Consider the following 18,845-nt stretch of genomic DNA (forward strand, 5'->3'; position numbering starts at 1 on the left):
TAAGCGCTTCCCTGGCAAGCGCAAGGGCCTGAGTTCAATCCCTGGTTCCGCCAAAAAAAAACAAACCAAAAAAAACATATATATATATATATATATATATATGGAAAGAGAAACCAGTCAAGAGGCCAGTGATTTATGCACAGAAACTCCTGTTTTTATCTGTTTTAGATCTACGGGCTTTATGAGAGTGTGAAACAAACAAGAAAACAATGAAAAGTTTTGTGATAGTTTAAAAAAAGAAAAAAGCCAATAGTCTGCAGAATCTGCGCTTCCATGGATCCTAAGCTAGGGCTCAAGAGGTCAAGTCCCTAGAAATGGTATGCAAATTTTGGGAGGTAGGTCATACATGCATTTTATAGTACAAATGACCCACACTTTCATTAAATTTTCATCAATAAGCCAAAATGCTAAGAACTACTGGCTGGCAAATTCCACAACTACTTCAAAATAATTGGATCTTTTCCTTCCCAAAACTGATTCGAAATTGCTGTAAGAAAATCTGGAGAGGGGCCGGGGAGATGGCTCAGTAGAATAAGGGGCCTGAGTTCAATCCTCAGTTCTGAAAAAAAAAAAAAGAAAATCTGGAGAATTTAAAGGGGGCCTAGGGGTCAAAACTGACGACTAATATTCCAAAAAGATCGTTAGCAAAGGTGATGAGAAGTTGGGTTGTTAGCCCAAAGGAAGGAGGCTGGGGCTAAATAACCTTTTCTGATGGAAAATGTATTGTGTTGTCTCAGCTCAAGTGAACACAAGGCCCACCACACTCCACATCAGCAGGAGTCAGCCAGTGTTTCTGGCTGTTTGTTTTGAGTTGCATTCTTGCTCCGCAGCCCAGGCTGGCCTGAGGGGCCCAAGCCATCCTCAGCCTCCGGAGGAGCAGCGGAGGCGGCAGGTGTGTGCCACTGTGCCTGGGCCTGCAGCTGTGGACGCTCTTCCTGGGGGCAGGGAAAGACCATCACTGAGTCACCACTTTTGGTATTTTTTTTTTTTAAAGCAAGATAGATTAGAATTATTCTGCTCATACTGAATTTCAAAAGGAAACTATTATAATAAACTTGAGGGTTATCTAATATATATTCTATAGTTATGCAGATCGCAGTAGTCTGTATTTAAGACTACTTCTCAAGAAAAAGAAATACTGAGGCAGGCTTAGGATACAGCTCTACATTCCTCAATGTGGCCGAGTCAGCGTCAAAAGATGCTTGATACAGATCTCCATATCGGGAAGCCAGGGCTCTGAATTCCTCCATGGAGTGTTTCATCTATGAAGAGGAAAAACAGCAGCAGTGACAAACATGCTATTGTTATTGCATCAGCTACACAAAAACAAACCACCCCCAAACAAAAATTCAAAGAAGCATTAAACTCCTATCATTCCATGTATTGTCCTAAACTTTGTTAAATACAATCAAAGAAGGGGAAATATTATAAATGTTCATTACATTTGAGTAATGTATATGGTGCATCTAGAGATAAAAACCCTTTGCAGCTTTTTCATGCTCCACTAAAATAATGACTACAGTTATAAGCACTCTAAAGTTTTTTAAAAATGTAATTTCATTCTCTTAGAGGGCATCAGTCACCAGATCAGTCTATGTGGCAAGCCAGGTGGGTGACACATTTGACACAATGGCTGAGTCAAACCACTGATTTTAACTTTCAGGGCTTTTCATTACACACCTAGCTCACACCTAACACCTCCAATGTAAATAAAAACTACAATGAAATGAAAGGTAGGACATACCTGATTGGAGATGCGACCACATCTCTGAAGGTCATTTCCTAAGGTCATGGCAATTGTAGTGGCAATTGCTGGGGGAGGGCTTGTCTTTAGGCTATTACAGGTACAGATGAGTTGCGAGAAGGCTTGTAGAAGATCAATCCTGAGTTTCACAAATTCACACTGAAAACTTAAAGGATTCAGTGGGGTACTGGCAGCCTGGAATAAAGAAGATGTTATGTGGTAGTATTTACATTTTACTCTACAAAGAAAGATTCTCTTCCCAGGTCCTTTGTAAAAACGTGCACTTGTCTAATGAAATATCACTTTCCACCTGCAACGGTCCATGATCAAGTGCATAAAAACTGCACTTAATGCTTACTTTATTAAGGTATTAAAGAGGCCATTTTCACTTCTCAGATGTGATTTGCTTTGCTCTTGTAGGGTGATAAAATTAATTTATTGCTTATCCATAACTTCAGAAAGGATGGGGTACACATAAGTATATACAATATTGTTACATACAGTACAGACCGTCTTACCAGACAGCACATACTGGCAGACTTTTTCTAACATGCACTATAAAACTGAAAGAGCAGGAGGATGAAGTTATGGGAAAGATGTGCTGCTATTCTGACTTATTTTTGACTAATAGGAAATATTTGACAGTTGATGTAAGACAATAACCTTGAAGGTGACTCTGCAGTCATGGGTCACATTAATACTGAAGGAAATGTACAAAAAGAACACAGAAAGCTTAGATTTGTGAGAGAGGTCAAAGGCTTTAGAAGACAGTATTACCCAAGAAAGACAGGAGATGTTTAGGAAAAATACTTAGATTACAAAGAAGAGAAATATAACATTACATGCAATGCAAAAGAAATATACAAGTGTATGCTTCCTTTTTTTTACATTGGGGCGCACGTTTTAATGGCAACTGGTTATGAGGTCAGCAGATGAAAGGAACAAGGTGTACAGTCAAAATCATCCTAAACATTCTTCAAGGAACTCTTTCTGGTTAGTGCAGGCCGGTGTCCCTGTATCAGACTTCTGATACCCCCTCTCTGGACTGAGCTGACAATTTGTGGTAAACATGAATGCTAGTCTCATTTTCTGATTTACAGTACATATTTTATTTTAAAAACAGAGCTAGCTAAAGAACCCAATGAGGCCAAAAAGAAAGCAACTTGATAAGCTCATTAAAAAAATAAAAAATTAAAAATTAAAAAATATATATTAAAGTACATGAAAACTTTGTCATCCTGTGTAAGCATAAATTTAATTGTGGCCAGGCATGGTGGTGCATGTCTGTAATCCCAGCCCTGGGAGGCTGAGGCAGGAGGACTGCCAGAAGTTTGAGGCCAGCCTGTAGTACATAGCAAGCTCAGGGGCAGCTTGAACTATACAGCAAGACCTTGTCTCAAAAACAAAAACCAAAAACAGTATTTAATTGTGCTAAGTACATTTACTTTGTGAAAGAGATCTCTTTTTCATCTTGCAGAACTGACACTCCATACTCTCTCTGCCCCGTGCCAACTAAGACTCTGGAGAGTGACCACCATTCTATCTTCTCTTGTTATGGATTTGACTATTTTTAAAAACTTTTTGGGGTGTTTTTTTAGTTTGTGCTGTGTTGGGAATTGAACCCCAGGCTGCACCCATATTAGGTGAGTATTCGTCACACCCTAGCTCCTCAACTCCTTTTACAATTTTTATTTTTAAGCAGTAGAACAACATTATGTCACTGTATTGGGAAATTAAATGCTTAATGCTGGGGTCCCCATACACACACTCCGAGCAGGCGAAAAGCATGGCCTGATAGTTAACTGTGGGCTCAAATTGGGTAGGAAATGTCTAACCGATTGGCCTAGCATAGTCTGAATGTGGCTGAACAGACCTATAGATGAAGGCTCACCTGGAGTGGGTGGCACCAACTAATAGGCTTGTAGCCTAGATGGAATAAAAAGGGAAAGGACAAGGAAGTTTCACTTTTGCTTCTTTGAAGGAGCTACAGTCCTTGACACCTTCTTGGACATTTACCTCAAAGCTTCCCGTTCAGACTCTTTGGGCCTCCTTTGGGTCCCAACACAGACTCGCACAGGACTCTGCAGTGAGCTCCAGGCCTTCCACCCCTGACTGAAGATTCTGGCTTTCCAGCATACAGACATAGATTTATAATAGTAAACCTTTGCTCTAGCAAACCCTAACTGATACATGTGGTCCTCAGAGCTTTCAGGAAGCTGAGGGACTGCTGCTGCTTGCTTGCTGCTTCAGTGTCTCTTGTCTGCTTGCCCTGGACTACTTCTCCTCTGTGACAGACCCCACATACCACCCACCACCCCACCCTGGAGTGAGCCAACTATGGACTGACTCTACAAACTGTGAACAGAAATAAACCTTTCTTTCTTATAAATAAAATAAAATAAAACAAGCAAGACAGTCCATGCTTATATGTATTCAAGGAAAGCTACTCCCAAGTCCGTACTTGGCAAATGAACAGATTAAACAAAAATCTTCAAAAATCTCTGACAGAATAATACAACCAGAGATGTGGGAAGTTTCCAAGGGCCATATGGATCATATTTCTCCTTTAGATAACTCTCAAGGACAGGATAATTTCCTTGTTTTTTTTTTTTGTCTTTTTTCCCCCTGTATTTTAGGGAAGGGTCTACAGGGTGTTCAAGGTCTCACTACTAGACTGGATTCACAGTGATTCTGCTGTTTACAGCCTCTAAGAGCTGGAATTACAGGTGTGTGCCAAGGGGGTGGGGCCAGCACTACAGGCCCAGGGATCGAACCACCAGCCCCTGCGCCTGCTTGCAGGTACTGTAATCCGCCGAGCTATTTGGTCAGCCCTTATTTCCTTGTTTTTAAGAGAGAAGGTTTCTTGTTGCCCAAGCTGGCCTTAAATTCCTGGGCTGAAGTGATCCCTGCCTCAACCTCCTGGGTCTTCAGGAATGTGCTGGTGTGCCAGCTCAAAGCACAGTATTTGATATATAGTTCTTAAAATCTGTGGAATATAAGAACTCTAATTTGAAAGAAGAAAATTTAGGCCCCAGTAAGCTCCCTCTGGTCATGCTGAGATGATGGCAGAACTGAGAGCAAGTCAAAGGTCTGCTGTTTCTCAATGAAGTGCTTTCCTCCTATGTTACAATTCAGTCCTTAATTACTGCCAAGCCTCATTAAATGCACATACCACAAATCGTTGTGAGTATTAAATATTCAACAGAATTTTTCACAAAACTTATTCCATCTGTTTCTGTGACCTTATTGGCTTCAGGTTTTCTTTAATCATTTATTGCACTGACTATAATTTTCTACTTCACCTAAATTAGAAAATCAAATAATTTTATTAATCTGAAGCAATAATTATACCTTTTAAATTTTTTGTGGCTTTATCAGCCTAACTTATAGAACAACAATCTTTCCCAGAATAATCAAAGGGAAAGAATCACAGCTGTCAGCGTTACCTTTTAAAATGGAGAGGAGGCTGGGTGGGAGCTCAGTTAGCTTGGGCAAGGGCCTGGGTTCCATTCACAGCACCACCAAAAGTAAAAAGGAAAGGGAGAGGGGAAAGAAGGTAGGTGGAAGAACGGGGAAATCCTTATGTATTTTTGTTTTAAACTGCCATTAATCAATTCTAACCCAAAAACAAAAATTATACTTTAAAAAAATAGGTGCTCCACAGTGGCCTTAATACTGTCTCTTCTGTGATACATACACTTGTTTTTCTTTGAAGCATTTCTTTTGGGATAGTCCAAAATTAAAGAGTTTAAGGCCAGCATGGTTGTGTATGCCTATGATCCCAGTACCTGGGAGGCTAAGGCAGGAAGACCGCTGTGAGTTCAAGCCCAGCTTAAACTACACAGCAAGACCCTGTCCAAAAAAAAAAAAAAAAAAAAAAAAAAAAAAAAAATTTTTTTTAGATATGTCATAAAAGGATGTAACAGGTACTAAAAGATTTATAGCTCTCCTCAATACATTTAATTTTTAAAGTTGTAGAACAATACTTTAAAAATGTTGATTATATAGCCTCTACAGAAAAAGTCCTTTGAGGAATGCAGAGAATTTTCATTTCAGGGAACACATTCTTACTCAGAAATATAAGTGATTTCCAGGAAGTAAGAAACACTAAGGATCTGGGGCCAGGGAGATTGCTCAGTAGAATAGCACTTGCCTGGCAAGCGCAAAGTCCTGAGTTCAATCCCTGGTACCACCAAAAAAACCGAACAAAAACAAAAAACCCCACTAGGGTCTCACCTCTCTGCAACTCTTACACTTGCTTGGAAAATATCAGTTGTAGTGCTGATTATTAATCTGAAAATCACAGGGGAGTAAAAAGTGGCACACTGTAATCCTTGATAATTCTCTATAAAGCAAGAAAGTATTGTAGCTGGGGATGTAGTTCCATGGGTGAGACTTCCCTAGAATGGGAACCCCTAAAACCACAAAAATAACTGAGACAACCTATTTTCCTAGCGAGTAGCTACCAGCTATGAGCTGGGTCAGAACACAATGGATGGAGGCCGTGGCTGGCAGCTTACTAAGAGGGACCTTTCCACACCACTGATCCTTTCCACATGGCTCCATCAATCCTCTCCACACACAGCACTCGGTACTTACGAGCTTCCATCATCTATGAACAGTAAATAGAGGAAGGCCTAGTTTATGGTCATGACCTTTTCACTTACTTTGATGTTGCTAAATATACATACCAACAGGGGTCTCAAGTTGTTAAGACAGGAAAACCCAGAAAGAGAAGGGAAAGAATTCCAACAAATTGCTGACCAAGAATTAGGACTTACTGTCAAGGAAGCAATCCCCTTGTGGTAGTACTTTAAAGCCTCGGCAATGCAAGACAGTGCTGAGCTGTAATTCTCCTCCTGCAGCCCAGTGAGGCACTGCTCTGCATGTGAGAACTCCTTCAAACTGTTCAGCCAGAAGTAGAAGTGTTCCGAGGCAACCTGAGTCAGCAGGCTCTGATAAAGCTCTCTGGCCATATCATGATTACCCTAAAAAAGAAAAAAGAAAGGAAAGAAAGAAAAAGGAGCAGAAAAAGCAGATGGTGAGGTTCTTACACTTGAAAGAGTTGATGTAGCAGGTCAAAGACAAACCCAAGCCCTTGATAAGCTTGAATAATCATTTCTCATATTACATAATTCTTTGGAGAAAATATGCTGAGCTGCTTTTATGTAACAAAATGCCAAAAGTGCTCTACCAAAAACAGTTCTAAAGAGAAATGGAATGAACTATTGCCCAGGTTTAGAATTTAGCCTACACTGTGAGAAGTCAAGTCACACATGCTGTGGGTCATTCCAGGCAAGCCATCAGTGTGGGAGTCATGTGGGGGAAACTTGGCACCGTTTAACCCCAGGGCCATGGATGCCCATGCACTGCAGTGCTGACACCAGGGCTAGTTTGCTGCCATAATCAGCGGCTCCACCGACCACCTGGAGGGTGGTCCCCAAGTGACTTCTGTACTAACCAGGCTTTGTACTTTTTCTCAAAGAAAGGTAGGAAAAACTGTGAGGCTTTCAGTATGGCTGAGGCAAGTATGGCACACAAAAACCTTCCTGTTTCTACTTAAGAATCAGAAAGCTGGACAGCAAGAAAAGCACCATGTGCAAGGAGGACAAAAGTAGTGCAGATGCAGCCTTGCTCTGGACAACACAGGGCAAGGTTCAGTGTGCGAACAACCTGCAGGAGGCAGAGCTCAGACCTTAGCTTCCTTACAGCACCACATACACAGCAAAACATGCACTATTCCCTTATGAGAAAGGCTAATAGGTATCTTTCTCACCATACCCAGAACCCGTAAGGGAAAGCACGTCCCTTTCATTTTAGGTTTGATTAGAGTAATAACAACCACAGAATCCAGGGCATGTGAACCAACACACTCACAGACCAGTCCCCAGAAGGGCGATGCATACCATCCTGGAGGCCTGCCTGGCGATGCGATACACGGTCCACCCATTGGAGACACTTTCAAGCTGCTGCTTAATCACGGCCTTGACTTCAGCAGACAATGCCTTCTGGCTGGCCACGAAAATCACCGTGGCCAAACTCACCTACCCATGACCAAGTAAGAAAAACAAGAACATTAAGTAGTTGTACCCAATGTCATAGCCAAACCAAGATGGAAAAAAGTTAACTACAGTCCATTTAAAAGAACAAAATGTTTTTTCCATTAACATTTAATTTTCATTTTGAGAAGTATCTGAGCATTCCACTCACGTAGAGCAGTTTATCAAATCTAATAATTAGAAACCATGCTCATAAATAATTATATAATCATAAAATAAGATACATTACCGTGAACCCGATAAACCAGATACACTTATCAATACAATGACTAACAAGGAAACTGCAACTAATTACTTATAGTATAACAGTTATGTGAAGTAAAAATATCTAAAGGAATATTGCATATTACCTTGGACTATATATCAAGATCAGAGAAGTATAACATGGCTGGGGATCAAAGACACCATATTCAGGACAGACTTTATCAGCTGAACTGGAAATGCTCTGAAATCTGGAAGTGCATATGCTTTGGATTTCTCAGCAGTTCAGATTTTAGATTTCTGGATTAGTAATCTAAAAATTCACTCAACTTAAAGTATAAAAGTTCAGTGTCAATTCTGTTTGACTTCATCATGCTCCTGGTTTTAGATAACAATTTTTACCAGATGATAGCTTTATTTTGCTTTTTAAAGTCAAAAAATATTATTAACTTTTTAAATCAGTGTCCACTAGACCACACCCACGTCTCGCAGCAAATGGAGACATTTGATCCTTACCAGAAGCTCCTGCTGCTTGTCCGTGGCTGAGCGTCCGATCACCTTGTAGAGCTCCACGAGGTCACCAAGCATCCCGTCACCCAGCACAGGCAGCTGCATGGCAATGGCTGCCAGGCAATGACACATCAGGACACGCGCAGCATCCTGGGCGCTGTGCAACTGAGTCAGCAAGGTCTCCACTACCGACTGGCTGAGGTGGGGCCTGCCCTTGGCCAGCTTCACCATGCAGTTGAGTGCAATCTGCACACCACCAAGAAAGCAGGCTAGTTACACTCTTGAAGTAATCTCAGGCTTTTAGAAATGAACTTTATAAAACTACTAAAAACACCATGGGTATGGATTTTTGTAGGCATAACATTTTTCTTCATAAAACCTTGCTAAGTACACTATGTTTAAGACAACAAGTCAGGAATACACATCAAAACACTGACTGCTCATTTCTTTTTCTTCTCTTTCTTTGTGGTAGTAGGAATCAAACTCAGGACTTTATGCTTGCCAGGCAGGCGTTTAAGCCACTGAGCTACCTTCCACTATTTTTTAAAATAAGATGAGATAAAACTATAAGGGATAATGTCGAAGAGGCATATGCCAAATACAATGTCACTGTAACTGTATTTTCATTATTTTTTAAAGCACTACTTCTAAAGTGAGGTTTATGAACTATGTCAGCAAATCCCTGGCAGGTGATAAAACAGCTGCCCATCACATCCCAAATTCATGAATTCACTTTTGTGTGCATATATGTGGAGGTTCCTGGGAAGCAGTTTTCAAAAGAGATCTTTGGTGATTCTAAGCCCGCTGAAGTGAGGCCAGGTTTCCACTTTTCTCTCTTATTTCTGAGCTGCAATCTAAAAACCAGCTGGCTGACCAGCTTCTCGCTCTCAGGCCTGGGTAATGAGATAGCCAATACTTCCCACCAACAGATTTAGAAACATGGAAATCATGTCACTTTTTCATAGGTAGCTGATTCTCCTGTCAAGTCTCGAATATCCACTGTTGGCTCCATGCTTCTACCATACCAAAGGCTCTCCCCAATTCAAATCTCTTGCAAAGATGTGCACATCAGTCTATCCTTCTTACCACAGCCGCCCAACTCTTAGGGTGGTGTCTGGGGCTCGTGATCAACCTCAGTCTGACACACAAAAGGCTGAAGTTCATCTTGCCCTTTATTAGCGAAGTGGCTTTGAACAAGTTATATGTATAAAGCTTTAACAGTGTGACACATTAACACATAATAACAAAGAATAATTGTAACTAAAGTTATAGCATATTTATTATTCTAGCATTTCCTCACTACCTGTAGAATCAAGCATGTTCCTTAGCACATATGATGTGCTCCAAGATCGAGCTGTACAACTTTTGCAGGCTCCTATGATGTTACCAGCCAGAGTGCACAGCTCACTGCTCTTTCAAAATAACAGGTATGCTTCTGCTTTCAAGTCTTTTATAACAAAGGACTTCTGAGCTTGAACAATCTTTCCTACCTACAGAAATTCTCATCATCTTTCAAGGCTCCACTCGTAACATTCACTCACTGCATAGTCCTAAAATCCTCAGCTCACCTCAATCTCTCCAACTCTGTCCAGTCACTAGAACTGCACCTTTGTTTGTATCACAGAGAATGCCCTGCATCCTGCTTGGTATCCCTTATATAATGTCAGTATCCCACTCTACATGGAAAGCTCCTCTAACAAGTAACATTTAAAATTATTCACACATGTCCCTGAGTCAACTCCAATGTTTTACTAAAATCTAGCATTATTTGTAAAAGGATTTTTTTTTGGTGTTATCTGCTTTTAATTTTTTTAAAAATTTTTTTATTTTAGGAAACGGTCTACAGGGTGTTCAGGGTCTTACTACTAGATCGGACTTGTAGTGATCCGCCTGTTTACAGCCTCCCAAGAGCTGGGATTACAGTTGTGCATCACCATAACCAGTCTTAATCTCTGTCTCAGCGCACCCTGGGGGTGGGGCCGGCATAGCAGGCCCAGGGATCAAACCCCTGGCCCCTGCACCTGCTTGCAGGTACTTTAATCCACTGAGCTATTTGGCTAGCCCCCTACTTTTAATGTGTGTGTGTGTGTGTGTGTGTGTGTGTGTGTGTGTGTGGCCAGCTCAGCCCACCCTAGGGGTGGGCTTGGCATGGCATGTGGTGCCAGGGATCAAACCGCAGTCCCTGTGTGCTTGCCTAAACTTGCCTACGCAGGTGTTTTAGACTGCTAAGCGATCTCACCAGCCCCTGATTTAAATTTTTTTTTTTTTTTTGGCGGAACTGGGGATTGAACTCAGGCCCTTCTCCCTGGCCCCTTAAATTTAAACATACTGTGGTTCTAAGGGGATTCCGAGGCCCTCTCAGGATGCATCATCAAACACGTTTACTTTCTTTCTTTCCCTCCACAACTTCTAACAATCATGACACCATCTTTATTTTTATTATTCTCTTTTGTGTGTGTGTGTGTGGATCTGGGGATTGAATTTAGGGCCTTGTGCTTGCCAGGGAAGCGCTTATTCTACTGAGCCATCTCCTTGACCCCAGTATTATTATTTATTTTTTTTCCCTGTATTTTAGGGAAAGGTCTACAGGGTGTTCAGGGTTTCACTACTAGATCAGACTCATAGTGATTCTCCTGTTTACACCTCCCAAGTGCTGGGATTACAGGTGGGCGCCACCTCGCCTAGTCTCACACACCATCTCAGCGCACCCTGGGGGACAGGGCCGGCATAGCAGGCCTGAGGCATCGAACCCCCAGCCCCTGTGCCTGCTTGAAGGTGCTTCAATTCGCTGAGCTATTTGGCTGGCCCTACCATCTTTATTATTCACCCTACGATGACATCACCTTTCCTTCACAAGCAAAATGACGCGTGACTTCTTTTGAACCATACCTAAGATAAGTTGAAGTTTTTATATTCTCGAATAGAGAATAAAAGTTTGTACTACTACTGCTGAGACAAGATATCATGTCTGCATCTTGTCCTTTGAATAACTACTAAGAAGACAACAATATGCACTGTATTAATTGTTGTAACCATCCTACTAACTTGTTCTGAAACTGTTTCATTGCTATTTTCTTATTAAAATGAATAAAGATATATCTAATAGCTTTTTACTTCTATTGAAATGCTTTTAATAATGAATCATCAGAGATTATATTTCATATTTCATTCCAATAATACCCTCATCTTACACTTAAAAAAATCTTAAATACATTTATCACAGTTTCTGTACTTAAGTGAAAATTCTTTTTTTTTTTTGCGCAACTGGGGATTAAACTCAGAACCTTGTGCTTGCCAGGCAAGCACTTATTCTACTGAGTCATCTCCCCGGCCCCTAAGTGAAAATTCTTAACAGTAATTCTTCTGGCTTGCAACTAAGGCATCTATAGTCCAGATACTAATGAATACTTACATTTACACAGACACACACATTTTTATGTAATTGGTATAAGGTCTAACTATACAGCTCAAACTTGTAGTGATCCTCCTGTTTTCGGCCTCCCCAGTGCTCGGATTATAGGCATGTGTCACCATGCCCAGTCTCAGTGGCTGGCTCAGTGCACCTGAGGGGTGGGGTCAGAGAGGCCTGTGGTGCTGGGGTGTGAACCCTAGTCCCTGTGATTGCCTAAGGAGGTGCTTAGTTCACTGGGTTATCTTTTTTTTTGTTGTTCCTGGAATGCCTTCAGGGCACGATGGCCAGCGGGAGAGTTGTGAGGTTCCAACTCCAGCCACCTGAGGCTGACAGCTTTGTGGAAGCAGCCACTTAAAGGACTGAGCTAGGGCCAGGCCCCCCATTTCAGCAGTTTTCATAGCCATTAATAGTATCTCAGATTAAACTACTATGAGAGTTTTGCCTACTTATATTGTATAGAATTATATCTATCAATTACAATTTGACAAATACTGACAACTAACAGTAAAATGGGCCAAGGTTCATATTTCTGATTTGCTTACCTTTTTGGGATACTAACAAAAGCCTGTTCTCATAGCAAACCGGGACAAATGTCTTTTAAGCTAGGAACTGTTGCCTATGCTTCAAATCTAGCCTGCTGCCTATTTTTTGTAAATAAACTAACTGGAACAGACATCCTCTCCTCTTCACCTTAAACATTTTGTCCACGGCTGCTTTTGTCCAAAACTATGAAAGTGAGTAGATGAAATACAGAATGTGTGGCTGGTAGAAGTTAAAATATTTACAGTCCAACCCTTTACAGAAAGATGGCCACACCCTAGCTTAGGAAATGAAAGCAGGCATCATGTTAAGCAAAATTTTACCTTTAAAGTGGCTTGAGCACCTGGGCTATCATCTTGACTACAAAGCACCAGAAGTGATTCCAGGCCAAAGACAGCATCTTGCTCCAGTGCCAAGAGATCTGGAAGAAGGCACCAAGATTTGGAGTGGTCAGCACAGGTTTATGTATGTTTATGTGTGCAAATACACACATACACACACACATGCATTCTTATAAGAACAAAAACACTGAGTCACATGTAAGAAACACTACCCTTCCTGGGAAAGGTATATGCAGCATCATTCATGACATGTAAAGACTATCTTCAGACTTGGTTATTTCTACCACTTTGTTGGAGAATATAAAAATATATACATTAATCAAAGTCACAAAGCTTTAAAGCAAAACTGAAACAGCATCACCTGAACTTAGCTAGGGAAATATTAACAACAGAAAACTATGCTATATGTGTTAATGTTTTTTTTGGCAGAACCGGGGATTGAACTCAGGCCCTTGTGCTTGCTAGGCAAGTGCTTAGCTTAACTGAGCTATCTCCCCGGCCCCTTGTGTTAATGTTCTTAATCAGACTTAAATTATGCAGGCCCATTTTTACCTCATATAAAATAGTTTTCAGCTCTAGGAAGACTCCATATAATCTCATGAATGTTTTCAGTCTGGCCTGAAAAAACAAACCCTTTAGATATTTTCATTTAAGAGCAGTACCTGACATCTTTTCACTACCATAGGGATTCAATCCCTCTGGAGATTCTAGGATGCTATGAATGGCCTAGTTAACTGTATTTAGGTTAACCTATGCCAGTGGTCAGAACATATAGTAGTAGTCTTCAATATTATATATAAAAAACATTCTTTTTGTATCTTGTATGCCCCAGATAAAACAGACTTAATTACTCAAATCAGAACAAACATGTAACTTTCAAATGTGTCCTCAGTTGTGTAAAAACATGGCAATGAGTGTAAAGACTAGTGAAGGGCAGGGTGCAGAAAAAAACAGGTGCTAGAAACAAAGGGTGCTGAAGGCCAGTGGGGATAAGGAGTATTCGCTTGTGATTCTTGCCAAGGAACAGAAACACACTGTCCAAAATGCAGTTTCTGTTCTTCAATGAAGGCATGAAAGTTTTTAAGTCTTTAGGTAAAAAAAACCAAAAAACCCCTTAGGACAAATAAAAATGTGCATTATTTTCTTTGCATGTCTTCCTAGATTATGCAAATCAACTTAATGCTACATATATCTAAGAGATGAATTTTGTCAAAAGCAATGCACATTGTTTTATAATTTATTTGTGTCTAAGAGAAACAATCTGTTCTTCAAGCACCTTCACAATAAGAATAAAACCTCCTGGGTTTCTCTATCGGTGAACACACTATTTCACACCAGTGGGATAACCATACATGCAAAGGCAAGCAGAGGGATGAAACAGGCAATGCTCCATAAAACCTTTCAACTGCACAATCTCTCACAGTCCCAAGGTCTTTAGATTTTTATTACTCTTCATAAGAAATTAAGTAGCTTTGAGAAGCGAGTTCTAAGAACACTTCAGCAGGAAGCAACTGTAGATCAGTGCACACAGGCTGAAGATAAGCAAATAAAAGTTCACACAGAATTCTGTCCATGCTCCAATTTAAAGCTCATGCATAACACCATTCCTGAGTAAATTTAAAACCTTTTTAAATTGTTTATTAGTACATGTTTACGGTACATAATGATTTACACTTATGTTGAGCAGCTGACATATCCATCCAACATTTTTTTTTTTTTTTTTTTTGGAGACAGGGTGTCACTAGGCAGGTCAGGCTGGCCATGAGCTCACTTTGTAGCCCATGCTGGTCTTGAGCTTGCAACGATCCTCTACCTCTGTCTTCCAAGTGCTGATTACAGGTGTGTGCCATCACGCCCAGCCTAACACATTTTAATTCTTTTTACCTCCTCTTGCATCCTGCCCCCCATCTCCTAGTACCCTTTAATCAGCAAAGACCTATCTCCTTAGTTCCCTTTATCTGTCTTGTATTTTGCTCTTTAAATTGTTTACATTTTGGGTTCCTCATATAAGAGAAACTATTAGACATTTTAACTTGTGTGTTTAATTTTACATTATTAAAAATGCATCCATTTTTCTTTTTCTTTCTTTTTTTCTTTTCTTTTCCTGTCTGTCTGTCTGTCTGTCTGTCTAGGTTCCACAGGGTCTTACTACATAGATCAGACTTGTAGTGATTCTCCTGTTTTCAGCCTCCCAAGCACTGGGATTACAGTGGTGTGCCACCACGCCCAGTCTCAACTGCCCTCTCAGTGTGCCCAGGGATCAACACCTGGGCACTACACTCTGCCTCAGCATGTGCTTTAATCCGTATTTTTCTACAAATTATTCAAGCTTATCCTTCTTTACAGCAGAGTAGCACCCCATTATACATAAACACCAGATTTTTTTTACTCATCTGTTAATGGGCACATATGACACTTCCACTATTTATTTGTTATGAATTATGCTGCTATAGACATGGGTATGCATATAATATGTAATTACGATATAACATGCAATATGATGTCTTTAAGTATCTGGGAAGATACTTAGAAAGGGACCAGCTGGGTCAAACTGAATTTTTATTATTTATATGTTGTCTTTTTGAGACAGGATTTCACTATGCAGTTCAGACTGGCCTTGAACTAGTAGTACTCCTCCTGCCTCAGCCTCCTGAGTGTTGGGATTACAGGTATGCACCACCACACCTGGCTTGAATTTCTATTTTTATAAACTTACCTTTTTCTTGACAAGAGACAGTTATATTAGTTAGAACTCTTACTCCATGAGCTGCAATGCCCCTGTTATTATGGTAACAGCACTCCTGGGCTAATTTGACTAAATCAGAGGATCTTGGAGAGGAACTTACATTTCCTAAACAAGCAGAGAAAAGCAGTACAGATTACAATTCATTTCCATAGTAAAAAGAATTTCAGCTTACAAGAAATTTTTTAATAATAAACTTTAATATTAAAATTTTCTACCATCTCAGGATTAATATATATCACCATTTCTCTCTCTTCTATCCACATACTTAAAATATGCAATTATTACCAGTTTTGTATTGACTAAGATCTTAAATCAATAAAAAAGGGCTGGCCAGATAGCTCAGGGACTAAAGTGCCTGCTTAGGCAGGCAGGGGGACTTGATCACTGGCATGCCATGCTGGCCCTGCCCCAAGGCAGTAAGACTGGGTGTGGGGGTACATGCCTCTAATCCCAGTGCTTGGGAGGCTGAAAACAGGAGGATCACTATAAGTAGGATGTGTATACATAAAAATAAATACATAAATAAATAAAATCAATAAAAGGCTTTCCTATAAAAATTATAACCACAACTAAGAAAAAGTACAAAAGCCAAAATGACTATAGACTGTATCTTGGGAGTGTTAATGGACTCTGATTAAAAAGGATGTCATGGGGGCCGGGGAAACAGCTCAGCAGAATAAGTGCTTCCCTGGCAAGCACAAGGGCCTAAGTTAAATCCCCGGTTCTGCAAAAAAAAAAAAAAAAAAATTTTTGCAGATGACATGATTCTCTACAAAAAAGACCCCCAAAATGCCACTAAAAGATGTCACAGTGGGCTTCTTGTCAGAAAAAAAAAAAAAAAAATTCCTTCCAAAGAAAAGAGCAATAACTATGTTTGCTTTTACACATCTCAAACTGCTGCTGTGTGTTTATATCTTTAAAAAGTTTTGATTATTCCTACTTGCAGACTATCCCTATTTTACAGAAAAAATCAAAGATTTTAAGTATGCTGCTATCAAGGGCATAGATCTTATTAGTTGGGCCCCACTTTTGTGCTTTCTACGGTACCTTAAATTCCATTCCATAGACCACAGCAACTTTTAAAATTCATATTTGAAATTTTATGAACTAAGGCTTCTGTTGTGAACAAGGTATAGGAGAAACTTTTAATTATAATCAAGTGAGCTTCAAGAAGAACCAGGACATTTAAGCCTGTTCAGCTTCTTAGAAGAATCTCTCACTCCTTTGCTCTGTTTATATTTCTATGATCCTTATTAGCGTTACCTCGGTTCTCATACTCAATGTGACCACTTTTGAGGCGGAAGGGAACACTATTAATCACAGCAGGCAAAAGCCAAGCCTAGTCCAGAAAGTAAAAGACCTTATTCACTTCTGGTTTAACATAAAAGCACTAGCTTCAGTGATTTTTAAGGTTTTCAAAACATTACAGGGGCTGGGGAGATAGCGTGGAGTCTAAGTGCCTGCCTGGCAAGCTCAAGGGCCTGGATTTGATCCCCGGTACCACAAGCTGTGCCAGCCTTGAGCCAAGCTGGCCATGGAAGCTGGGCATGGTGGTGCACCCTGTAATCCCAGCGCTGGGGAGGCTAAGACAGGAGGATCACTACAGTCTGAGCTGCCAGCCAGATCCTGTGTCAAATAAATAAATACATAAAAATATTTTTAAAAATTACAAAGATGAAGTTATATATTCATTTTCTTTCCCAAATTATGGAAGTATATTTCTTCCATTCTTTTTCTTGCTTCTGTGATGTGGGCAATGTGCATTTATCTATAAATCTGCAAGTATGTTTTATAGCATTGTTAAGGCTCATCACAGGAAACTTTTGGGGGGGGAAACAGAAAAAGTTAAAGAAAACAAAAATTTCCATAATTTCCACAAATCAGCATGAATTTACTGTAATTTTTTGAAGCATTATTTCAGAATCCCTTTAATGTACACCCATATATAATTTTAAAATTATATATAATTAGGATATATAGATACTGGTCAACAGAGTATTATTTTTAATGTACAACATGTTTGAGTATTTTTCTGTGTTAATACTTTAAGGGATGAGATTATTATTTTTATTTTAATTTTGATTTACTTAAAAAGTTCTCTAAGATAAAATCATACGGTTCCAATAGTAGAACAAGCAGAAAACGGTAAAAGCCTGGCAAGGTAAGTCTCCCTCATCTACCCAATATTACTAGTTTCTTCATTTCTATTCCAGAGACTAAAATTTTGCAAGTGTATTTTTCTTTTTATATATTATCCCAGACCTTATGATTCTCCTTTTGATGGACCTTTTTATGATGCTATTACTTCTTCTACTGATGGGTGACATTTTACTTTTACAAAGAATGATGCTACAATGTAATCTTGTACATAATCACTTCTTAGTTTTAATTATTTAAGTAGGATAAATTGTTAGAAGTGGAATTTCTGGGCATTTATATCTTAATGAATATTTCGAATTTGCTTATGCACAGATCCCATAATTTACATTCACGCCAGCAACAGGAGTGCCTGTTTATCCACATCCTTGTCAACAGAGCATGTTGTCCAACCTCTGAAACACTGCCAACCTCTTGGATTAAATTTGTGTTGTTTTTTTTAATAGTAAACTTTTTATATGGATAAGAGCCATTTATTAGAGATAATTTAGACATAATAAATTTAAAGTTTTTACAGACTACTTCTGGTTATACTGAAAAATTTTAATGGATGGAAACACAAACATTTACTATTTTGTGAGTAATCTTTGTAAAATCCTTGACTTCTATCTTTCATGAACATTACCTGGTTTAACTGTAATTCCATATATTAACTACATTTTTAACACACTTCAATGGAAGAACAAACAAATATCCAGCTTGAGAAGTTCAGAGCAAAGGCCCGAGTTCAATCCCCAGTTCCGCCAAAAACAAACAAACAAGAAGTTCTTAGCCTGACACAAATTGCTTATACATGTGTCTGGAATTAAAAAATAAAGAAAAAGCCATCATTTATCCAGGTTTATTTGGTATTAAAAAAAAAAAAAAAGCAAATAAGGGGCAGGTGATACAGCTCAGTATAAGGTCCTGAGTTTGATTCTGGGCATCAAAAAAGCCTCCCAAGTAGGAGGAACCCTTGGATTCAGGCACAGGTGCCTCATCTGTATGACTTTGAATAAGTAACTTTTGTGAGTCTGCATTAATACTTAAAAACTCTCTTACATGTGGCTCACATGAAAGGCTATCTCTGAGAAGGCTCTTATAAATTATAAGAAGCTGGGGATACAGCTTAACACCATAAACTTCTGCCTAGCAA

The 18,845-nt window shown here is 39.6% G+C and overlaps 1 protein-coding gene across 3 annotated transcripts in view; it reads right to left on the bottom strand.

The window, feature by feature from the left end:
• The window catches only part of Ints7 (integrator complex subunit 7), a 76,696-nt gene that overhangs the window by 13,014 nt on the left and 44,837 nt on the right, over positions 1–18,845 (bottom strand). The window contains exons 9-15 of one of the 3 annotated variants that reach the window (XM_004626846.2): positions 15,524–15,658; positions 12,790–12,887; positions 8,521–8,760; positions 7,651–7,788; positions 6,526–6,732; positions 1,745–1,939; positions 1,159–1,262 (exon numbers count right to left, since the gene is read on the bottom strand). In XM_004626846.2, the coding sequence (XP_004626903.1) occupies positions 1,159–1,262; positions 1,745–1,939; positions 6,526–6,732; positions 7,651–7,788; positions 8,521–8,760; positions 12,790–12,887; positions 15,524–15,658 (1,117 nt within the window). The remainder of the gene's footprint in view (positions 1–1,158; positions 1,263–1,744; positions 1,940–6,525; positions 6,733–7,650; positions 7,789–8,520; positions 8,761–12,789; positions 12,888–15,523; positions 15,659–18,845) is intronic. The other 2 variants (XM_023710200.1, XM_023710201.1) reach the window with 2 other exon arrangements.

The sequence above is a fragment of the Octodon degus genome, unplaced genomic scaffold, assembly GCF_000260255.1.
Source record: "Octodon degus isolate 3935 unplaced genomic scaffold, OctDeg1.0 scaffold00017, whole genome shotgun sequence".
NCBI lineage: Eukaryota > Metazoa > Chordata > Mammalia > Rodentia > Octodontidae > Octodon > Octodon degus.